Source organism: Salvelinus alpinus, chromosome 8 (genome assembly GCF_045679555.1).
Source record: "Salvelinus alpinus chromosome 8, SLU_Salpinus.1, whole genome shotgun sequence".
In the NCBI taxonomy this organism is placed as follows: Eukaryota; Metazoa; Chordata; class Actinopteri; order Salmoniformes; family Salmonidae; genus Salvelinus; species Salvelinus alpinus.
In genome coordinates this window covers 53,341,012-53,366,445 of record NC_092093.1, presented here as the reverse complement: position 1 = coordinate 53,366,445, position 25,434 = coordinate 53,341,012, and the positions used below count along the sequence as shown (strand labels likewise).

Genomic DNA, 25,434 nt, shown 5'->3' with positions numbered 1-25,434 from the left:
CCCTCCCCCGAAGCTGATCAGACTTCAAGAGACAGCCATGATGCAGGTCAAAGGTTACAACACCCCCTTACATTCGTGTTCCATACCATGTCTAGACCTATTAAAGAACCCCTTATCTTTAAAAATTAAACATTTCCTTGTCTAATTAAAACTCAGAAAATAAAACTCTGAATATTCCATATATGAGTGTGCCCCTTTACGATACCTTGTCTCTGGGAACATGTAAATCCCCTTAACCCAAACGTTTACTACAAACAAAACATAATTACATAGTTATACCTGTCACAAGAATTTAAAACATGGCCAAGAGGATTAAGTCCTCACCACATTAAAGCTCAGGCTTGGACTTAGGTACCGAGCGGCGACCAGTTAAAAAATAGTTATTAACCTGACCCGGATTTGCCAATTCAGCACGAGCTCCCGAATGATCAAGCTCAGTTTAATTCCGATGCTACCTAGAAGGGTGTCCGAGGCGTGTACGAGGTTGCCAACAACTTACATCTTCAACTTACACTAACTTCTAGTCCCGGACACTGATACAAACTTGAACAGACACTTCAATCTTATGGATACTCCTAGTTCTAGCAACTAGCCCCATTACTAAGATGTGTCATTACTTCTCACTTATCTTACGGATACTCCTAGTTGCAACTAGCCCCGTTTCTAAGATATATCAGAATAAATGGCAGATATCTTTACACAAGTGCCTTCACATGTAAATACTTTATACCCTGCCATTGGACCTTGTGAATCTGTTTGGAGAGAGCTGCAGAAAGTTCCGTCAGTTTTCTCACATAGTCAGACATTGCAATTTGTTGTACATCAAGAGCGGGCATATGACCTCCCTCTCTTGGTGGACCACACATCTATCTTAGCCTTCAAAGTCTGATTGGCCCTCCCACGAGGTCTTGAGATTGGGGCCTGTACATTTATATTGTTCCTTTCCCCCTGCCCTGTCCTGTATTTTTTGTTCTAGGTATTCATTGAACTCTAGTTTTGGGCCATTAGCGGCTGCCATGGTAAATTTCAGGATCAGGTTTGACTATCTTAGTGCACTTAGCCCGTCACTGGCCGAGGCCAGCAATGTATTCTCGGTGCTGACACCGACTTATCTCTGGTGCCCCACACTCGTACACAAATAATTATTTACAGCAGTTATTACTGTTAAACAGATTTTGTTAATCGAGTTGTTATATATTTTCCCAGAAGGTATCAGAATCGCCCTTCTGGAACAATATATCTACGAACTCAAGCGCTGCTAAAATAATTATCAATTCAATTATAGGAATTATTTTGCAAAAGTTATCAGCGTTTTTCAGTTTTTCGAGTTGTTATATATTTTCCCAGAAGGTATCAGAATCGCCCTTCGGGAACAATATATCTACGAACTCAAGCGCTGCTAAAATAATTATCAATTCAATTATAGGAATTATTTTGCAAAAGTTATCAGCGTTTTTCAGTTTTTCGAGTTGTTATATATTTTCCCAGAAGGTATCAGAATCGCCCTTCGGGAACAATATATCTACGAACTCAAGCGCTGCTAAAATAATTATCAATTCAATTGTAGGAATTATTTTGCAAAAGTTATCAGCGCATTTCAGTTTTTCGAGTTGTTATATATTTTCCCAGAAGGTATCAGAATCTCCCTTCGGGAACAATATATCTACGAACTCAAGCGCTGCTAAAATAATTATCAATTCAATTGTAGGAATTATTTTGCAAAAGTTATCAGCGCATTTCAGTTTTTCGAGTTGTTATATATTTTCCCAGAAGGTATCAGAATCGCCCTTCGGGAACAATATATCTACGAACTCAAGCGCTGCTAAAATAATTATCAATTCAATTGTAGGAATTATTTTGCAAAAGTTATCAGCGCATTTCAGTTTTTCGAGTTGTTATATATTTTCCCAGAAGGTATCAGAATCTCCCTTCGGGAACAATATATCTACGAACTCAAGCGCTGCTAAAATAATTATCAATTCAATTGTAGGAATTATTTTGCAAAAGTTATCAGCGCATTTCAGTTTTTCGAGTTGTTATATATTTTCCCAGAAGGTATCAGAATCGCCCTTCGGGAACAATATATCTACGAACTCAAGCGCTGCTAAAATAATTATCAATTCAATTTTAGGAATTATGGAAATACCAACATCACAATAGAGGAAAAATACAAGTCAGTTTTCAGCTCAGCGGCTGCACCACGGGCCAAAAGAAAACTCAGCTGTCCTCCCAAAAGTTATCAACTAGTGAGTCTCGTGAAAAGGCCAATCTTACACAACATTTCAAATTAACATTTCCACATTTAGTTTTATTACATAACAACACTAATACATTGATCGCAGGTTAAGTTCTTCACAGTGCATCTAGTTAAGTGCCAAGTCAACCATTTGCCCGACTATCTGAACTTGTATTTTTGTTTTATTTTGTTGATTCCCCCTAGGTAACTTCCAAGTGTTTTAACCAATCAAATGTTGTTAAGTCTGGGGAACCTTTTCTAGACTTGGATTCTCACGGAATTCTCACTCAACCCGACTGTCTGAATCTTTTTATCAAGTCAGTTACAATTATAACACAATACATTGGATTCTCACGGCTTCTACCCGACTATGTGGATTTATCACAACACCCATTTACTTAGATTCTCACGGCTTCTACCCGTCTATATGAATCTGAGTCTCACGGCTTCTACCCGACTATGTGACTCTCTATATCTCAGATATCTTTACATGTTTACTTTTACATTTACAATAGACATTTATCATAAATTTGACAGTAACCCATACTCAACCTCAGTACTTCTGATCTTTAATTTGGATTTTCCTAATATACAATATGCAGATTTTTGATTTAACAGGTTTCTGCTTACCTTTGTTTTGTAGGCCTTATAGATCAGTTTTCCTGAGGTGAGCTGGATTCCCGGCTGCTCCTTCGACAGGTCACCCTTCCTTTCTGATCCGTCTCTCACTTGTCTCTTTTCTCTATCAACTTTTTATGGACCGAATTCAGAGAAGAAAACCATCCCTCTGCTACCAATTTGTTGATAAAACAAGTTTACTGGAGAACTGAGACGAAGTAGAGACTCTGGACAGGGTGGATTAGGTTTAATTAAAAGCAATTTATTCAGAGGTAAAAATATCTGAAATAGCGTGCACGGACCCTTTCATCAAGCTCAAATGGAACTCTCTGAAAGAAGCCCAGATAACAGAGTGCATATACATTTTATACAGTACAGAAAGTAGGTTGAGTCTGGAAGTTCTGGTCCTCTGGTTGGTTCTGATGAGTTGGGCGAGGTCTCCTTCAGGCCAGTATCACTGTCCCATTGGCTCTGAGTAGAGTTCTTTGTCTTCAGAAATGTTCAGCTAAAACAGGAGATTAGGTGTGTGCGTAGATGTTCCTATTTTGACATTTCTGTGTGTCTCTGTAAAATGTTCAGACTGAAGAGGAGTTTTTGTGTGTGCGTAGATGTTCCTGTCTTATCTGTGTTTATGAAAGGTTTACGTCAGCCCTCTGTCCTTGGGTATGTGTGTGTCTCAGTTTCTCGTGATCTGCAGTACCAGGCACCCCTTTTCTTATCAGTCTTTATGAAAAGGCCTGTGACAGCCATCTGTCTCTGGGTGTGTGTGGGTCTCAGTTTCTCGTGATATGCAGTACCAGGCACCCCTTTTCTTATCAGTCTTTATGAAAAGGCCTGTGACAGCCATCTGTCTCTGGGTGTGTGTGGGTCTCCGTATCTGCTATGAGTTTGTGAGAAACCCTGTTTGGAAAGAAGTTAGTTATAACAATGTATTAGCAAATATGCTTGTGTTATAATAAATTATATTTATTACAATAGTAGACTGACATAGGCTAGTGCTTTTACTGTTCGTTAGGCCTACTCATCATGTTGGCTGACGAAAAGTAAATGTGGACAGTTCTTATATCTTCAATATGCACCTCGGAATAAGGACAAGAGCAGTTGCGTCCACAATGTGTCTGTCTTCACTTGTAGCCTGTGAGAAAGACCCGATCACGTGATGGAGCGTGCAGCACTCGGGCAGAAGAGCACAAAGACAACTGGACGTGAAGGGCATGGATTGTTTTTAGGATGCATTACGGCCACACAAAGGGGATGCTGCCACCGCCGTGAAATTCTAGGCATTATCAAGTGCTTGTCAAATTGTGAATGAGTGACTGATGTACAGACAGTGTGTACAGCCTGCACAAAAAAAACAAATCAGAGCTTTGCTTTGTTTGCCTTTCAAGCGACTTTTTTTCAAATCATCATTAGAGTCACATCATGCAGCCTTATAATGTATTACAAATCAAAACATATAGCCCAACGTTTGTAGAACAACTTAACTTACATGAATAACTCTAAATTAAGAATATAGGAGTATGTATTTCTTTGTTAATCGCTCGCCACGGAATAGCCGCGTGTGCGCACTCCCTCAAATCGCTTGGAGAAAATATAGTTTATATTTTATTATTTATTATTCAGCTTTGTTCTATTGTATTCTATAAAATAATGACTTGAAATTCTAAGCAAAATCTTGTCTGCTAAAGGAGTGTAGCCCACAGCCATTTGGCAAAGCCAGATCAGGACCTAACATAAAGACAAATCAGAGTATGCAGTTATTTGATGACAATCACAGCTGACGAAATTTCGTGATCGACACAGCAATAATGAGGAGCATGTTTTATTTAATCCATTTTAGCATAAGGCTGTAAGGTAACAACATTTGGACTTCTTTGAAGTCCTATACCATTTCTTGTTAACAACATCTTGACCTACAGTAAAGCCTACAAGGCCTTACAATAGGATAGCTAGTGACCCTACAATAGGATAGCTAGGGACCCTACAATAGGCTAACTAGTGACCCTACAATAGGCTAACTAGTGACCCTACAATAGGCTAACTAGTGACCCTACAATAGGCTAACTAGTGACCCTACAATAGGCTAACTAGTGACCCTACAATAGGCTAACTAGTGACCCTACAATCGTCTAACTAGTGACCCTACAATCGTCTAACTAGTGACCCTACAATAGGCTTGCTAGTGACCCTACAATAGGCTAACTAGTGACCCTACAATAGGCTAACTAGTGACCCTACAATAGGCTAACTAGTGACCCTACAATAGGCTTGCTAGTGACCCTACAATCGTCTAACTAGCGACCCTACAATAGGCTAACTAGTGACCCTACAATAGGATAGCTAGTGACCCTACAATAGGCTAACTAGTGACCCTACAATAGGCTAACTAGTGACCCTACAATAGGCTAACTAGTGACCCTACAATAGGCTAGCTAGTGACCCTACAATAGGCTAGCTAGTGACCCTACAATAGGCTAACTAGTGACCCTACAATAGGCTAACCAGTGACCCTACAATAGGCTAACTAGTGACCCTACAATAGGCTAACTAGTGACCCTACAATAGGCTAGCTAGTGACCCTACAATAGGCTAGCTAGTGACCCTACAATAGGCTAACTAGTGACCCTACAATAGGCTAACTAGTGACCCTACAATAGGCTAACTAGTGACCCTACAATAGGCTAACGAGTGACCCTACAATAGGCTTGCTAGTGACCCTACAATCGGCTAACTAGTGACCCTACAATAAGATAGCTAGCCACTTTACATTAGGCTAGCTAGTGACCTTACAATAGCTATAGACTAGTTAGCAACCCTATGTCAAAGAGAAAGCTGTATTTCGCAAGAGATGAAAACTTGGAAATGATAAATGTGTCACCTGATGCTGACGCACTGTCGCAGGATACCAAGTGCATTTAAGTGAAGGGGGACATGTTTAACATTGTATCCAGAATGACTGCAAGTATGCAGAATGTTACTAGCCATGCCTGGCACAGACCATTCGGTAACACAGTTGTTGACTAAAATCGTCCTTGGGGGAAAAGTCTAATAAAATGATTTGCTAACAGGTCCACAATAATTTATCAAAGTTTTTTTGACTCAGGAAGAGTCACAGTCCTTTGCCAAATATTGTACAGCAAAAGTCACTGCAACAAAATTAAAACATTCTGCCAACCCCTCCAAAAAACTAGGATCAAATTTGCTCTTTCTTTTAGAAACTTATCGTGGTCTAATTCTAACAGTTCCTGTACGTTTATGGTTGACGCAGCTTATTTGCCATTAGCTAATCGGCATTCTTAACGAGTTCAAAGCCCGTAAGCGTACACAACTCATTGCTCCCAGTTTACAAGTAGTATTTTCAGAGTTTCCCACTTGTTATCCAGCCTGCCCAGAGAGAGAACATTGCATTGAGGGTTTTATAATCGACTTGAGTACAGATTTTGACAACGATTTTTACATGTTGCTCCCAAACTTATTATTACGACAAAATTAAATATTTCTTCACAACAAAACAAATGGTTCTCACATATTAGCATTATTAAAACCCTTTATGCATCTCTTTTATTATCTTTCATATTCCCAATGACTTTTCTTACACCAAATGCCCTGCCCACTTCACTCCTGCCCCAAAACGGTGACCAATCCAAGCAAGAGAAATTGGATATAAAAGAGCAGACACTCTGAGCTATCCTTCAAAGCCCAACCTACTACTACTACTACTACTACTACTACTACTACTACTACTGCTACTACTACTGCTAATGAGCCAAAGAAACTGGAGGCAAATTGAGCACCTTCTATCTGAGTTTAGTTTATACTAGAGGTTTAGAAATAAGTGCATGCATTTCAGTGTCCAGCTGGTGTGTGTCACAGACAGCCAGGATGGAGGAGGAAGAGGGAGCCAGGATGAAGGAGGAAGAGCGAGCCATTGCAGTTGTTGGCATTGGATGCAGCTTCCCTGGAGGTTTGACAGTTTATCTATTTGTGATGTAGCTAGTTCTCTTAAGAATTTGTAATTCATTTCAGTATATCTTTTCACTCACTTTAAAGCAGTTTGAGATGACTGGAAAGCAAAATAACTACTGTACAGATGTATGAGTAAAGAAAGGTCTAGAATCACCAGGCAAATCCCTGGTTATTACTATATGCAATCATGGAATGTTTTTACCTCTTATAGAACCATAAGAAGCTGCTCAATTCATGTTGATTCATTAAATCATTACAATGCCAGCAATGTAAAACCTCAGACTACAGAGGTTATTAAACCGCGACAACTATTATGAAACATCTACGAACTTAGGTATGATCTAAATATCTGATCCAAATATGCTTTTAAAGCAATGGTTTATTTACAGACAAGCTACATTTTGTTAAAAACATAACTATTGGTATGAAAAATAATGCTTTGATGTAAAACTAATATGTTGATTACTTAATGTTGAAACAATTTAGATTAATTTTCCTATTCTGATACAACCAATATTCAATTCCAGGTGAGGGGCTTGACAGTTTCTGGAAGGTTCTTCTGGAAGGGAAGAACTGTTCAGTTCCAATCCCTGATGAGAGGTTCAACAGTACTTACTGGTATGATGCTGACAACAGAAAACCTGGAAAGTCTCACACTATCAAAGCTGCTCTCATAGATGGGTGAGTACGAAGATTCACTGACCATTTCTTTTATTTACCACTGCTACTGTTACTCAATTAATCATTTGAAGGGTTTGATTCCAAAACACTATCTTTTTTTCATCTGAAATGAATGTCTGCTTTCTGTATTAATTATGGCTGTTCGCATACTTTTAAAATATTGACCTATTTGTGGTGCCTGTTAATTTATCATTGAATCACAGTCTACTTCACCAAACGGGTGATTTAACAAACGCATTCGCGAAAAAAGCACTGTCGTTGCACCAATGTACCATAAACATCAATGCCTTTCTTAAAATCAATACACAAGTACAGTGGGGCAAAAAAGTATTTAGTCAGCCACCAATTGTGCAAGTTCTCCAACTTAAAAAGATGAGAGAGGCCTGTACTTTTCATCATAGGTACACTTCAACTATGACAGACAAAATGAGAAAAACAAATCCAGAAAATCACATTGTAGGATTTTTTAAATTTTTTAATTTGATCCCCTTTTCTCCCCAATTTTCGTGGTATCCAATCGCTAGTAATTACTATCTTGTCTCCTCGCTACAACTCCCGTACGGGCTCGGGAGAGACGAAGGTCGAAAGCCACACGTCCTCCGAAGCACAACCCAACCAAGCCGCACTGCTTCTTAAGACAGCGCGCCTCCAACCCGGAAGCCAGCCGCACCAATATGTCGGAGGAAACACCGTGCACCTGGCCTCCTTGGTTAGCGCGCACTGCGCCCGGCCCGCCACAGGAGTTGCTGGAGCGCGATGAGACAAGGATATCCCTACCGGCCAAACCCTCCCTAACCCGGACGACGCTAGCCCAATTGTGCGTCGCCCCACGGACCTCCCGGTCGGTGGCGCAGCTAGCACTGCGATGCAGTGCCCTAGACCACTGCGCCACCCGGGGGGCCCTGCATTGTAGGATTTTTAATGAATTTATTTGCAAATTATGGTGGAAAATAAGTATTTGGTCAATAACAAAAGTTTATCTCAATACTTTGTTATATACCCTTTGTTGGCAATGACAGAGGTCAAACGTTTTCTGTAAGTCTTCACAAGGTTTTCACACACTGTTGCTGGTATTTTGGCCCATTCCTCCATGCAGATCTCCTCTAGAGCAGTGATGTTTTGTGGCTGTTGCTGGGCAACACGGACTTTCAACTCCCTCCAAAGATTTTCTATGGGGTTGAGATCTGGAGACTGGCTAGGCCACTCCAAGACCTCGAAATGCTTCTTACGAAGCCACTCCTTCGTTGCCCGGGCGGTGTGTTTGGGATCATTGTCATGCTGAAAGACCCAGCCACGTTTCATCTTCAATGCCCTTGCTGATGGTAGGCTTTGTTACTTTGGTCCCAGCTCTCTGCAGGTCATTCACTAGGTCCCCCCGTGTGGTTCTGCGATTTTTGCTCACCGTTCTTGTGATCATTTTGACCCCACAGGGTGAGATCTTGCGTGGAGCCCCAGATCGAGGGAGATTATCAGTGGTCTTGTATGTCTTCCATTTCCTAATAATTGCTCCCACAGTTGATTTCTTCAAACCAAGCTGCTTACCTATTGCAGATTCAGTCTTCCCAGCCTGGTGCAGGTCTACCATTTTGTTTCTGGTGTCCTTTGACAGCTCTTTGGTCTTGGCCATAGTGGAGTTTGGAGTGTGACTGTTTGAGGTTGTGGGCAGGTGTCTTTTATACTGATAACAAGTTCAAACAGGTGCCATTAATACAGGTAATGAGTGGCGGACAGAGGAGCCTCTTAAAGAAGAAGTTACAGGTCTGTGACAGCCAGAAATCTTGCTTGTTTGTAGGTGACCAAATACTTATTTTCCACCATAATTTGCAAATAAATTCATTAAAAATCCTACAATGTAATTTTCTGGATTTTTTTCCTTCTCATTTTGTCTGTCATAGTTGAAGTGTACCTATGATGAAAATTACAGGCCTTTCTCATCTTTTTAAGTGGGAGAACTTGCACAATTGGTGGCTGACTAAATACTTTTTTGCCCCACTGTACATATTTTTGAACCTGCATATTTAGTTCATATTTCCTGCTAACATATGAATTTATTTTAACTAAGGAAATTGTGTCACTTCTCTTGCGTTCTGTGCAAGCAGAGTCAGGGTATATGCAGCAGTTTGTGCCGCCTGGCTCGTTGCGAACTGTGTGAAGACCATTTCTTCCTAACAAAGACCGTAATTAATTTTCCAGAATTTTCCATAATTATGACATAACATTGATGGTTGTGCAATGTAACAGCAATATTTAGAATTAGGGTTGCCACCCGTTAGATAAAATACGTAACGGTTCCATATTTCACTGAAAGAATAAACGTTTTGTTTTCGAAATGATCGTTTCCGGATTTGACCATATTAATGACCTAAGGCTCGTATTTCTGTGTGTTACTATATTACAATTAAGTTTATGATTTGATAGAGAAGTCTGACTGAGCGGTGGTAGGCAGCAGCAGGCTCGTAAGCATTCATTCAAACAGCACTTTCCTGCATTTGCCAGCAGCCCTTCGCTGTGCTTCAAGCATTGCACTGTTTATGACTTCAAGCCTATCAACTCCCGAGATTAGGCTGGCAATACTAAAGTACCTATTAGAACATCCAATAGTCAAAGGTATATGAAATACAAATGGTATAGAGAAAAATAGTCCTATAATAACTACAAACTAAAACTTCTTACCTGGGAATATTGAAGACTCATGTTAAAAGGAACCACCAGCTTTCATATGTTCTGAGCAAGGAACTTAAACGTTAGCTATTTTACATGGCACATATTGCACTTTTACTTTCTTCTCCAACACTGTTTTTACATTATTTAAACCAAATTGAACATCTTTCATTATTTATTTGAGACTAAATTGATTTTATTGATGTATTATATTAAGTAAAAATAAGTGTTCATTCAGTATTGCTGTAATTGTCATTATTACAAATATATATATAAAAATCGTCCGATTAATCAGTATCGGCGTTGAAAAATCATAATCGGTCGACCTCTAGTCTGAGGTCCTGAGCTCTCTGGAGCAGGTTTCGTCAAGGATCTCTATTTTGCTCCGTTCATCTTTCCCTCGATCCTGACTAGTCTCCCAGTCCCTGCCGCTGAAAAACATTCCCATTTCCTACAGACGTGACACTTGGCATTCAGGCCAAAGAGTTCAGTCTTGGTTTCAGAGAATCTTGTTTCTCATGGCCTGTGAGTCCTTTAGGTGCCTTTTGGCAAACTCCAATCGGGCTGTCATGTGCCTTTTACTGAGGAGTGGCATCCGTCTGGCCACTCTACCATAAAGGCCTGATTGGTGAAGTGCTGCAGAGATGGTTGTCCTTCTGGAAGGTTCTCCCATCTCCACAGAGGAACTATGGAGCTCTCTGAGTGACCATCGGGTTCTTGGTCACCTCTCTGACCAAGGCCCTTCTCCCCCAACGGCTCAGTTTGGCCAGGCAGCCAGCTCTAAGAAGAGTCTTGGTGGTTCCAAACTTCTTCCATTTAAGAATGTTGGAGGCCACTTTGTTCTTGGGGACCTTCAATGCTGCAGACATTTTTTGTACCCTTCCCCAGATATGTGCCTCGATGCAATCATGTCTCAGAGCTCTACGGACAATTCCTTTGACCTCATGGCTTGGTTTTTGCTCTGACATGCACTGTCAACTATGGGACTTTATATAGACAGGTGTGTGCCTTTCCAAATCATGTCCAATCAATTGAATTTACCACCAATTAACTTTTAACCAAGCACACCTATTAATTGAAATGCATTCCAGGTGACTAACTCATGAAGCTGGCTGAGATGCCAAGAGTGTGCAAAGCTGTCATCAAGACAGTTTGAATTATCTCAAATATTAAAATATATTTGGATTTGTTTAACACTTTTTTGGTTACTTCATGATTCCATATGTGTCATGTCATAGTTGATGTCTTCACTATTATTTTACAATGTAGAAAATAGTAAAAAATAAAGAAAAACCCTGGAATGAGTAGGTGTGTCTAAACTTTTGACTAGTACCAATTCCTCATGTCAATGATATAATCCCAGCAAACCGGGGACGTCCTATGGAGATTAGGCAACCTTCCTGATAGTTCCCTTTAAAGGTTTCAGCAAGACTTTTTTCATTTTACCTTTAACTAAGCAAGAACAAATTCTTATTTTCAATGACGGCCTAGGAATGGGTTAACCCCCTAGGAGTGGGTTAACTGCCTTGTTCAGGGACAGAACAACAGATTTGTACCTTGTCAGCTCGGGGATTTGAACTTTCAACCTTTCGGTTACTAGCCCAACGCTCTAACCACTAGGCTACCCTGCTACCCTGCCACCCCTTTATCACACAGACATTCTAAAATGGTTCTGGCAACATTAAAACATGATGAGGATGTTCACCACTGATCCCGGTGTTGGTTGCAGTAAAACTTTATAATAAGGTATTTTATAATAAGTCCATATACCACTTTCCCTGATACACCCTCAGAGAGTGGGGTTACGGCCAGGGCCTGCCATTATCAACGGCGACCTGTAGCAATTAGGGTTAAGTGCCTTGCTCAAGGGCATAGACAGATTTCTTTCACCTAGTCGGCTTGGGAATTCGAACTAGCAACCTTTTTGTTACTGGCCCAATGCTTCAACTGCTAGGCTACCTGCCACCGAGGAGAGGTTGCATGATGATGCCAAGGGAATGCTCAATGGGGGACCTTTGTCTAGTTCCCTGTAACTTACCAGGATGTCACTGAGGACCATGTGAGGACTTTTTTAGGACGTTCTCAGGACTTTCATTTTACTAGTCATTAGGACGTTGCGTGATGGTCCAAGGGAACGTCGCTGAAAACTAAAATGAGTCGTTAGGACGTCCCCGGAACATCACGAAATGGTCACTTTAAGTGGTCAGAACGTTTTATCATGGTCCTCTGGAAGTTTTTTTTCTAGTTCCCATTTTGTTCCAGGGACATTCCCTACAACTACACAAATGTCTAGGGGACCCTGACACAATGTTCTAAGAACATCCTAAAAACGTCATTGGGGACGTTGCTGGAACAAAATGGAAACTAGACAAAAATTTCCAGAGAAACATCAACATTTGAACAGTGGCATATCGCAGTTTCGCGAGACCCTCCCAGAAGCAAGTGATTTTAATTTATTACAATTTGGAAGTTGTTATCTTAACCAAAGAAACAGATGCAGAGTGCTTAGTTTTATAATGATATTTAAATTGTCTCACACATGTTGCTGCAATCCATGTCACTTTCATGTAAAATGTGGTAATTCAAAAACGTTATTTTCGCAGAAGAGTTTTGCTAAGTAATTGTCTGTAATTAAACCTTTTAACAATTTCTAGTCTAAAATGTTATTTAATTTGTAATATGTCATATTCTTTCATTTATATTTTTCCTATTTCGATTTTGCTGTTCCTGATAGGATGTTACTTCATTGGGGCGGGAGTAGTGAGACAATGACCATTTCCGCTGTCTGGTATCAGGGTCTTTCTATAAACTAGGGTACCAGGGAGGATTTCCTACACTGAACAACTTGTTACAGCTGCTGATAAGTCATTGACAATAATCTGCAAAAAAATGTCATGTCATAACATTAAGATAGAAGGGGAGATCATATCTATATTCAATAAAATTCACGAGATGATTTAACGCTTTATCACGGTTGGTGTCCTGACTGATTTGTCAAAAAACGTGTGATATAAAACATTATTTTCTGTCCTTGCATTTATGCTAGTTTAACCTTTTACTGCAGTGGTCTAAATCAGGGTCACACAGTGTTTCTTGATAGTCTTGAACAAAAGTACACTATATATATACAAAAGTATGTGGACACCGCTTCAAATTAGTGGATTCGGCTATTTCAGCCACACCCGCTGCTGACAGGTGTATAAAATTGAGCACACAGCCATGCAATCTCCATAGACATTAATTTTAATGAGCATTGAACAGATGATCAGATCCCAGATTGCAAATTGGTCTAAATGCATGCTGTCATTACCATTCAGCCTACTACCTAGCTACGCCCTTACAAAATAAAGACTGAGGTTTTGAAACTGCAGTAAAAGTAATTGCATAATAACTGCAGGTGTACTATAGTTATACTGAACTGCCAGTTAGACTGCACTCTGACTTCAATCATTTTTCATAAAGCCTCCTCTGATTCTATACACCATAAGAGGATATATTTGATATTTCTCTCACAGAGGGCACTTTCACTAGTCATCATTAACTTTAGCTACAGTAGCAACAGCTATAGACAGGAGTCAACCACAAATGCATGAATATTGATGACTGAAGGTGCATACCTCATCAATTCTTAGGCTTCAAAACGGAGGAAAATCTAGAAATTCACAAAAGTTGATTTTAATCTGTCAACAAAAAAAAAATGGTGCAATATTGTCGTTGCTCTGCGATCACACAGATTTAAGAAAAGGTCATTTTCAGTCTGACTGTTAATCTTTTATGTTATGTTCTAATTCTCAGAGTATTACTACCTGATATAATGTCAACGTTATACATTACCCTCTCTCCCTCAGTGGCATGAATAAGTATATTTCATATTCTCAGAACCCAAAAGTTATATCCTCTGTTTACTGAAATACACAATACCTCAGGTACACTCCTAGAGAAAAAGGTGCCATCTAGAACCTTAAACGGTTCTTCAGCTGTACCCATAGGAGAACCCTTTGAATGATTATTTTTGGTTCCATGTAGAACCCCTTTTCCACAAATGGTTTCATTTTACATGGAACCTAAAAGGGCTTTCCTATGGGGACAGTTGAAGAACCTTTTTGGAACTGTTTTTTCTAAGAGTGTGAGGTACAACATTGCTGACAGTTGTTTGCTTGGAGTTCCCCTTTTAATTATTTATCATTTTGCAGGTTTAATGAGTTTGATCACAAATTCTTTGGCATCACTGAAACTGAAGTGGAACAAATGGACCCCCAGCAAAAACTCCTTCTTCAGTGTGCATACAGGGCTCTGGAGAATGCTGGGATGCCAATGGAGAAGGCCAGTGGGACCAAAACAGGAGTGTTTATAGGTAAAGTGGATAATAATGTGTTATTTTAAGGTGTTTTCGCAGCCAGTGTCCCATAAAAGGATCTTATGGTATGGTTTGTTCAGAAGTGCGTTCACTGATTTTTCAATTTTGTCAAATTATCCTACTTTCTCCTACAAAGACAGCAATGTGAATGCAAAGACGATTTGGACCAAATTACCCCAAACAGCTACTCCAAGCAACCCCAAACTACCCCAGAATACCAGAAACTCTACTGCCACAAGATCTGGCCATCCTTCGACCAGTTTTACCTCATTTTATCAAATAAAATGCCTTAATCAAATATATGCAATTGATTCTCCATCGTAGTGGCCCTTTGGTCTCCTTTTCTTGAAAATACAGAGAGTGCGGAAGTGCTGCCCCACTCCTCTGAACTAAAAATACATTACATTTTTGCCTAGTAGTAGTAACTGAAACATGGATACTGGCTGTAGGACTATAACTCGCACATGTGGCCTAATATAATAGTATATCTTGCAGTTAAATTATACATCAAATATGAATTTTGTCTCATATATGATTTCTTTCAGCATCTTGAGAGAATGGGAAAGCGCGGTTAGGGACTGTGCAAACATGCTGTCTTTGTCAACGACATAAAAGCTGACAGTAGGCTATTTCAACCACATAAAATATGCATCCAAGACGAACTGAAATCTTATCAGATTCATGTTGGACCGTTTTTCACAGCTTTCCGTTTCCTTGAAACTGGTTAAACTGATGTTCTTTGGACATTTTGCAGGAAAAATCCACTGTTTTAGAGTTATTGCTATTTTCTCCCCGGTCCCTACAAGTCCTTGCTCTGAGAGCAGAAATGGAAGAGAGAACCTTTGCCCAATCAGAAATGGAAGAGAGAACCTTTAAACCAATCAGAAATGGAAGAGAGAACCTTTAAACCAATCAGAAATGGAAGAGAGAACCTTTAAACCAATCAGAAATGGAAGAGAAAACCTTTAAACCAATCAGAAATGGAAGAGAGAACCTTTGCCGATGTCAACTAGAATAGACTTATTATTGATGCATTCATTCTATTCATTCTATTTATTGATGACATTCTTCTGGTAATTCTACTAGGGCAACAAGTCAGCCTAATGACAGAAGAGAAGCTGCAAGTTGGCTAACAAACGAACAAAACCGAAAACAGTCCCGTGTGGCGTAACATACACTTACACAGACACAGGAGACAACCACCCACAAACAAACAGTGTGAAAACACCTACCTTAATATGACTCTCAATCAGAGGAAATGAAAAACACCTGCCTCTAATTGAGAGCCATATTAGGTCACCCTTTAAACCAACATAGAAACAGAAAACATAGACTGCCCACCCAAACTCACGTCCTGACCAACTAACACATACAAAACTAACAGAAAACAGGTCAGGAACGTGACAATGTTAGCACCCAGGAAAACGGCAGAGCAATTTCCGCATAGTGCATCTTTAAGAGAAGCAGCACTGTTAACACCAAGGTTTTATTGAAATGATTAGGAGCATCTGACACTCTGCAAATGTCTGGTGTCTAGTTAAGCAGAGGGTCAGGCTCTGGCAACGGAAATAGATAAAGGGAACATTTGACAGGTTAAAGAAGGATTTTTAAGCCTTGAGACAAATTAGACATGGATTACGCATATGTGCCATTCAGAGGGCAAATGGGTAAGACAAAAAATGTAAGTGAACTGGATATGGTAGCATTTACCCTAGCCTTACCCTAATCATAAGTATGTTGTACAGTGTAACAATTAGTATTTACAATACTTGTTACACTGTATTTACAGGAATAATGACATAGTTATAAAGACATTGTAATGTCAGCGTTTTGGCTATTGATTATTTAATAATTTCGGTATTATTGTCTATTTTTGACTGCATTGGTCCTCCATTGAAAGAAAGCCCACACACAATAAAATGTCAGTTGTGTATTATTTTCAATAATGTGTGCCTATTTTCATTCAAGGGCTTATGAACAGAGATTATGAACAATCTGCTGCATTTATGAACCCAAATTTAATCAACCACTGCACCAGCACCGGACTATCTATGAGTATAGCAGCCAACAGAATCTCATACATCTTCAACTTCACTGGACCCTCTCTCTCCATTGACTGTGCCTGCTCTTCATCCCTTGTTGCTCTTCATTTAGCTTGTCAAGCCATAAGACAAGGTGTGTAATGTATCACATTTACCTACGTTTTACAATGCATGCAACATTTTGTCAAAATGTAATCTTACACACTGACTGAATTCACTACAACAACAAAAAAATCTAAAATCCGAAATATTTTACAAAGCCCTTTTTACGCAGCTCTGTCAAAGTGCCCTGAAGAGCAAAGCAGAAGCAAAAGCATGGTGGCTCTCATCACAAAATATAATCTGACAGATTTGTATACTGTATGCTTTCGCTTCTCAGGTGACTGCGAGATGGCTCTTTGTGGTGGCGTCAATTGTATCATACAGCCACTAGTCTTTGTCGCTCTCAGCAAAGCAAAGATGATTTCACCAGAAGGCACCAGCAAACCGTTCTCCAGCAGAGCAGATGGCTATGGCAGAGGAGAGGGTTGTGGGATTATTCTTCTGAAGCCACTAAAAAAAGTAAATAATTTTCTGTTTCACTGTCACAAAATTGCTCTCACTTTGACTTTATTTTTTTAACCTTACACACTGATTTATATTTGACACAGGCTCTCAAGGAGAATGACCATGTGTGGGGCATCATAAGCAACACGGCTGTAAACCAAGATGGCCACACAGTCACTCCAATTACCAAGCCGTCCATGGTCCAGCAAGAGGAGCTGCTGCGCGGAATCTATTCAGAGTCTGACCTGTTATCGGTCCAGTACATAGAGGCTCATGGGACTGGAACTCCACTGGGGGATCCCATAGAAGCAGCCAGCATCTCCAAAGTCATTGCCAAAGCCAGACCTCCAGGTTCAGAGACACTCCTCATCGGCTCTGTGAAAGGCAACATTGGACACACTGAATCTGCAGCTGGAGTGGCAGGGCTAATCAAGGTACTCCTAATGATGAAACATGAAACCATTGTCCCTTCACTGTTCTACTCTGAGGACAGTGCCAGTATAGATGCCAAAGCCTTGAATGTAAAAGTTCCCACTAAAGCAGAAAAGTGGGGCAACGCAGGCTCTGTTGAACGGGTTGCAGGAATAAACAATTTTGGTTTTGGAGGAACAAATGCACATGCTATTGTCAAACAACACAAGCAGTCAAATGTTCCTCAAAAAAGTGGTAGGAAATCACACAATTTATTTGTCCTCTCTGCCAGTTCTGAGAAGTCTATGAGTATGATGATGGAGGACACAATTCAACAGATAGACAGAGACAACAAAGGGGATCTAGAAGCTCTTGCATACACATCTGCATGTAGAAGAAGCCACTTGAAACATCGATATCGGAAAGCATTCAGAACTCTCTCTCTGGCTGATCTAAAAGATCAACTCAAGTCTGGCATGAACAAGGTAACAACGCCATCTTACTCAGATCCCAGGATAGTATTTGTCTTCTGTGGGAACGGTGTAACCTATCAAGGCATGTGCCAGCAGCTCCTGAAACATGAGCCTGTGTTCAGAGAGAAGATCAGCCAAATTGAGAAGCTTTTCCAAAAGTTCAATAACATGAGTATCATAGAGAGACTTGAGAGTGAATCAGAGAGTAAGGATCTTTCAAAACCAGATGTTGTCCAGCCCCTCCTCTTTGCCATTCAGGTTGGCATAGCCAGTCTCTTCAAGCACTGGGGCATCAAACCTGATGCCATTCTTGGCCACTCTGTAGGAGAGGTTGCTGCTGCCCACTGCTCTGGTCTGTTGTCCCTTGAGGATGCAGTGAAGGTGATCTACTTCCGCAGTACTCTGCAGAATAAGGTCACAGGAGGGAAAATGCTTGTGGTCAGTAACATGGTCGTATCAGAGGTCTTGAACCTCCTTCCCTCCTACTCAAATAAGGTTTCCTTGGCTGCCTTCAACAGCCCACAGTCCTGCACGCTCTCAGGTGATGCAGAGGCTATAGACAGTCTCCATCGAAAGCTGAGCAGCTCAGTCAAGAGTAAGAATCTGTTCCTCCGTGTTCTGGATGTCCCTGCTGCATACCACAGCCAGATGATGGATCCCATCCTGTCTCAACTAGAGGACAGTATTGGCTCTTTACAGGTCAATGATGTTGAGGCAGAATTGTTCTCCACAGTGACAGGAAAGGAGGTAGAGCAACCAGACTTCAGCACAGGCAAATACTGGGCCAGGAACATACGAGAGCCAGTTTCATTTGAACAGGCAGTGAGATCAGCAACCAAAGAGAAAAAGAATGTAGTCTTTGTGGAGATTGGCCCGAGAAGAGCTCTACAAAGAAACATCCAGGAGACTCTGGGAAATGACACCATAGTTCTGTCCTCAGTGCAGCCAGATAAAGATCATGAGACAATGCTGAATACTGTGTCCAAACTGTTTGAGTTGGGGGTTCAGGTGGACTGGGATCAGTTCTACAGAGGTTGTGAGGCTTCCCCAACACCTTTCCCAAGGTATCAGTTTGATTCTACTCAGAGAGATGTTATCATTGCTGCATCAAAGGTGCATCATACATCAGCTAATCATCCTGTGTTAACTCATACAGCTAGCGATAGCAATACCTTCAGTTGTGATCTGTCTTCTGACTCAGTATCCTACCTGCATGAGCATAAACACAATGGTGTTGCCATAATCCCTGGTGCCTTCTATACTGAGTTGGGTTTGGCTGCCTTCATGGCCAGTGCCAAACCAAAGGTTCCACTCAACACACTGCAAGTCAGTATCAGTTTTCAGAGTCCCTATGTTTTCACACAGAATGCACCAGAGATTAAAGTGCAACTTGAACCAGCAGTGGATGAGACCCAATTTAAGATATATTCTCCCTCCACAAACCATGCATCAGGTACAATAACGTGCAAGCGAGGACAGCTAGCTGAAGAGCAGAACATTTCGCTAACCTCGATCTACAAAAGATGCAATTCAGTGTTGAGTTCTGAAAAGTTCTACACTGAAATTGCTCTGGGTGGGTTTCAGTATGGCACTGTTTTCCAGAACACAGGGGATGTACACTATGGTGAAGAGTTTAAGGAGGCTTTTTCAGTTGTCACAGTTCCAGAGGAATTGCTGTCTCAGTTGCATGAATACTGCATTCACCCTGTAGTGTTAGACTTCCTGATGCAACTTGCTCCTGTTACAGTAGCATATAGATCATCTTCAAGGCCCGGGTTTCCTGTCAAAATAGGCAGCTTGACAGTGTTTGAACCCCTGCAAGAGGAAATGATTGTGTATCTGAAAGCAATTGATGAAGGTGTTGATCACTATGAAGTATGTGGTTGCTTTACAGACAAAGAGGGAAGAGTTTTGGTTGAGCTTAAGCATGTGATGATTAAATAACTTGGGAGCCACTCTCATGTTGTTGAAGAATACTTTTTCCACAATGACTTCAATGTTGTCTGTGAGGATATCAATTCCTCTAATGCCAGTGAGGCACCAAAGGCCTTGGTCTTTTCTGACCAGGTAGAACTTCCAAAAGCCATGCAACCACACTTAAGTTCACAGTCTAGATACATCTCCTTCACACAATCTAAGGAGGTCTTGAGCCATGGATTTCCTACACTCCTGGCAAACCTTAATATCACAGATCTCAACAAACACTTTCAGGAGGTCTTATTTGTGTGGGGTCAGGAAGATGTTACGTCACTGAGAACTGAGTATGTTCTGGAGAATATGGTAAGCTGCTGTGAGATGTTCAGGAAAATTGTCCTGGCACTGAGGGCCATGCAATTTCCAAATTCCATCAGAGTAATAACCTACCAGTCAGCGGAGAACACAGTGGGCCACATCAGCGCAGGCTTTGTCCTGTCAGGCATGACTAGATCGTGTGCTGCAGAAATGGAAAAGTTTTCCATCCAGCTGATTGACATCAATTCTGTCTCTACAGAGGACATCAGAGCTCTGTCTCAGGTCTTAAAGTCATACCCTTGCAAAAGATACCCAGAGTTGGTTGTGAAAGGTGGGCTGATTTTGAAACCTGATATTGTACATACTCCCATTGGAAGCATTGAGAGCACTGGGGGAAGGATTTTCTCTTCAATGTCTGAGCCATGCATCTTTCAGACTGCTGATCCGTACAGAATAACTAGCTTGTCTGCTGTTCCCTGTGATGTTGACGATACAAACATCCATGAGAAATCAGTTAAGATTCAGCTCAGTAAGATATGTGTTCATTCCTTAGACTACTATCCTGTCAGTGTCTCTGACCTGAACTATGGTCAGACAATATACTGGAACAATCACACATCTCAGAACCACCAGCTTCTGGCTCTTGACTTCAGTGGTACTGTCACAGCTGTAGGGAAAAATGTGAACACACTGAAAGTGGGAGACCATGTAGTATCATGTTATCCCATTGCTGCATCTTCTAAGATTGTGATTCCTGAAGCAGCTTGCTACAAGACAAAGAGGCTCACATTTCTGAAAGAGGCTCCTTGTGTCTCCTACTTTGTTCTGGCATGGGAAATACTGCACAGACTGTTACCTAGAGTCAAACAACAGAGAAGGTTGAGCATCATCACCTCTGTTCCTGACTCTAGTCTGCTGAAGGTCTTAATCCAAACAGCAAACAAATCAGGATGGAAGGCCATTGTAGGGACACCGTGCAATGGGATGTTTGTTGATGCAATTCTCCTCCTTCCACCATTTGATACATCTCTGTTGGCAGAAGTCAGCAATTGTCCTGATGTCAGACATGTTGTCATTGTCTGTGAATCCCAGTCCCACTGCTTGCTTGAACAGAGTGCTTTCCAGAATGTTAAGGATAGTGTTCACATACAGACTCTTCAGATGTCCAGCATCTTACAAAAGGGATCACTCATTGCCAAGAGGCCACACATTTCTCGTTGGCTCCAGTCCATGCATTTGGACAGGATATCATTTTCTCTAGAGACTTCTACCTTTCAGAGAATGTCATCCGGTAGCATTGACTTCCTGTCTGTTGAGGAATCTGAGTCGTACTTCAGCTCAAAGACCCTGTCTGTTGTGGCACTGGGTAAAGATGATTCCAGAGGCACACTGTCTAACATTCAGTTGCTGCCTAAACCAACCCAGCTTTTCCAGAAGAAGTCTGTGTACATTGTCACAGGTGGTCTCTCTGGGCTGGGGTTCGAAACAGTGAAGTTCCTTTCCAAGAAAGGTGGAGAGTACATCATCATACTCTCCAGAAGTAGCCCCACACCAGACATACAGCAGGAGATAGTCATTCTGGAAAGACAATGGAGTGCCCATATTGTATGGATGGAATGTGATGTCTCTGTCTCTGAGCATGTGCTCAGAGTGATTGGTCTCATTGGTCAGAAGTTTCCCTCTTGTCCAATCAAAGGGGTGTTTCACAGTGCAGTCGTCCTGCATGATGGGTTGATTGAAAATCTTGACAAATCCCACTTTGAGAAAGTCCTAAAGCCCAAGGTGAATGGAGCTCTGAATCTGCACCACGCCACAAAACACTGCAAGTTAGACTACTTTGTGTGCTACTCTTCCATCGCTTCTTTCCTTGGCAATGCCTCACAAACAAACTATGCAGCAGCTAATTCATTCCTGGACTACTTCTGTCAGTATAGACGGAATATTGGCCTATCTGGGCAATCCATCAACTGGGGAGCTTTGAACCTTGGTCTCCTGCTTAACAAGGATCATTTACACAGGTTTCTGGAGAGAAGGGGATTGATGGTGATGGATGTTACAGAGGTTCATGAGAGTTTGGAACAATGCCTCTTGCTAAACAAACCCCAACAGGTTGTATGTAGGTTTCACATCAAGAACATGATGAGCAATGTCCTCTCTCAAAATGCATCATTGACCATGCGTATGTCTGCATTAGTGGATGAGGCAGTGCAAAAAGTACAATTCCAAAAGTCACAGTCTGAACATACTTCTGTGTCATCATCCCCACGTGAATACATCAGGTCTGTACTGAGTCAAACAATTGGTGTTGACAAGAATGAGTTAGATGACGATTCTCCTCTCTCTGCCTTAGGCATCGACTCAATGCTAGCCATGACCCTGCAGAACCTCATCTTTCAGGATAGGGGTGTGAATGTGCCTCTGGTTACATTGCTGGACCCCAATGGGACACTGTCTACATTGGTATCAATTCTGAGTACTGAGGCTGAATCTCAGAATGATGATTAGAAAGAGGAATGATAGATGACATGTTCACAAGACTATAGAGATTCCAATTTAACATTTATAGTTCGAGGGGGCCGGTAGAGACATATCCTGAACCTAGAGAGTACGCCTGCTTGCCTTCCATGTCTGGGTGTATTCCCACCTGTAGCAGTGACTGCCCAGGTATGTTTTTAGTCAGTAATCCCACAGGTAAGGAAAGGTGTTGTGGAACAAAGACTCCATACTATTTCTCCCTGATGTTTAGAAGATCCAAGCAACTATATTTGTGTAAACATAACGACTATATTTGTGTAAACATAATGACTGTATTTGTGTAAACATAATGACTGTATTTGTGTAAACATAATGACTGTATTTGTGTAAACATAATGACTGTATTTGTGTAAACATAATGACTGTATTTGTGTAAATATATTTCTATAATAATGATGTTTTTACACTTTTTTACATGTTTATTTGTTAGGATATTAATCTTAAAAACACGTAATAATCTGTACTGTATTTCTTCTGTAAAATGTAAAATTAAATTATTTCAAATGAACCAGTTTAAAGTCACTTAACTTTAATTAATTTATGAGTTAACATTATTGTTCTTATTATGGGTTCAAGCAGCGAAGATGGGTGAAACCCTATTGTATTTCTTGCCGTTTATTATTATTTTCGTTCTTCTGCCGATTTGGTAAAAAAAATAGCAAATTCACATGAGATGGTCAGGCTGTAACAACCAATTGAAAATGCTACATTTGAAAGGTCACGCCCCTCACCCCGCCCGTTTGAGCTAGACTCCTGAAGTTTGGTACATAGGTCCCTCTCCCCACAAGGAACACATTTACCTCAAGGACCCATAAGGTCCGCCATGATGGATTTTCGGCCATTTTGAATTTTAACACAAACACTACTCCTCTGGCACCAAATAACCGATCTGCACGAAACTTAATACATGGTATCTATGGACCAAGGTCTCTCAACACATGTTTTTCCAGGCTAGCATCTCACACAACATGGCTTCAAGTGAGCGTGACCTGGCACATAAATGCATATAAATCTGACACGGTTATTTGCATTGAAACAAAACATTATACACATGTTCCAAACACCGTCAAGACACAAAATATGCAAGAACAATCAGATCCACCACAAGTTGGCACATATTTATCTCTTGATCTGTTTGACGCAGTCGTGGAATTTAGCACATATGCTCAGGGATGTGAGTCTAGCTAACCTGTAGAGTATGATTGTTTGGCCTTATGGGGTATTTGGACAGGAAAACCATTCATGCAAGCTCATTAGCTTATAGCAGCCATACGGTTTGAGATAGAGTACTGGAAAATATTATTTGAAGACTATGGATGCTATTTAAAAAATGTTGGTCCCGATCTCTCAAGTGTTTCTGGAGTAGAAGACGATTAAAGCAGTCAACATAAAAATAAAAAAAATGTCCAAAATCCATAAAAAGCATATTGCATGATCTGTTTGACTTCTGATATTTGGTAACATGGTAAGTACAGAAGTAGCTTGTTCTTTCTCATCCTGATAGTTGTTATGCAAAGAAAAGTATAGAAATGTCTATCACAATTTCATCCCAATAAAACAAGAATGTTGCACAAAAAAGAAGGCTGCAACAAAACATTAAAAACAAGAAACAAAAATGAATAATCCCACATTATATACATGATTTGTATATATGACATTGCTAGGTATTAATGATTGGTATCAAACCACATGTTACATTCCCAAAACACCTACTCAAAATGTTGACCAAAATGAAACTGGGGGGGGGGGGTTAGAATAGGTCTTAATGGACTCCCACTGGATTTGCCTGAGAACATACAAACTATATGTAAAAACCCACACCAACTTAGGATAGGGAGTACCAACTGATAGGAGGAAAAACTGCACTGTGAGGGACAACAACAGGTGCGGGCATGAGGTGTATCTCTCCCAACATCTCTTCTCCAACCTGGGCCAGCAGGTCTTAAATACCAGCTGGGCCTGCGCAGATGAAACGCATCCTGACAAATGAGATGACTCGCTGGGCCAGCATAGGTGAAGCCCATCCTGATTAACCAGGTGAGTCCAATCAATGCGCACCACAACGTGCTAGGTTACACATGCTAAAACGGAGAGAGAAACCAAAGCCTGTAAAAGAAAAAAATCATACAATACAAAACAGACAATTTTATTTCTTATAATATTTCTTATAATATTTTACTTTATATATATATATATATATATACATATAAAGTCAAATATTATAAGAAATACAATTATATATACACACACACAGTGCCTTCAGAAAGTATTCACACCCCTTGACTTATTCCACATTTTGTTGTGTTACAGCCTGAATTAAAAATGGATTTAAAAAAAATATAATTCTCACCCATCTACACGCATACCTCATATTGACAAAGTGAAAACATGTTTTTAGAAATTTTGGCAAATGTATTAAATTAAATACAGAAATATCTCATTTACATAAGTATTCACAACTCTGGGTTGATACATTAGAATCATACTTGGCAGAGATTACAGCTGTAACTCTTCCTGAACTGCATTGTTGTTTAAGGGCTTATAAGTACGCATTTCATGGTACGGTTTACACTTGTTGTATTCCGCACATGTGACAAATGAAGTTTGATTTGATTTGAGTCTTTCTGGGTAAGTCAAGTGATTGTGTTCACCTGTAATGTTCACCTGTAATATCCA

The 25,434-nt window shown here is 40.5% G+C and overlaps 1 protein-coding gene across 1 annotated transcript; it reads left to right on the top strand.

The window, feature by feature from the left end:
* The first annotated feature begins 6,611 nt into the window (after positions 1-6,611).
* LOC139583279 (uncharacterized) lies at positions 6,612-23,235 on the top strand. The gene is made up of 6 exons (XM_071414183.1): positions 6,612-6,818; positions 7,348-7,501; positions 14,356-14,516; positions 16,488-16,694; positions 16,941-17,122; positions 17,212-23,235. Exons 1-6 carry the CDS (start codon positions 6,737-6,739, stop codon positions 19,933-19,935), a joined length of 3,510 nt encoding a protein of 1,169 aa, XP_071270284.1. The 5' UTR covers positions 6,612-6,736; the 3' UTR covers positions 19,936-23,235.
* Positions 23,236-25,434: the final 2,199 nt, after the last annotated feature.

Excerpts from the sequence above, each read along its gene's own strand:
- LOC139583279 (XM_071414183.1), top strand. The coding sequence starts at position 6,737 with ATGGAGGAGGAAGAGGGAGCCAGGATGAAGGAGGAAGAGCGAGCCATT. Across the intron at positions 14,517-16,487 it reads CAAAACAGGAGTGTTTATAG|GGCTTATGAACAGAGATTAT; the intron begins GTAAAGTGGATA and ends TTTTCATTCAAG. Across the intron at positions 17,123-17,211 it reads TTCTGAAGCCACTAAAAAAA|GCTCTCAAGGAGAATGACCA; the intron begins GTAAATAATTTT and ends TATTTGACACAG.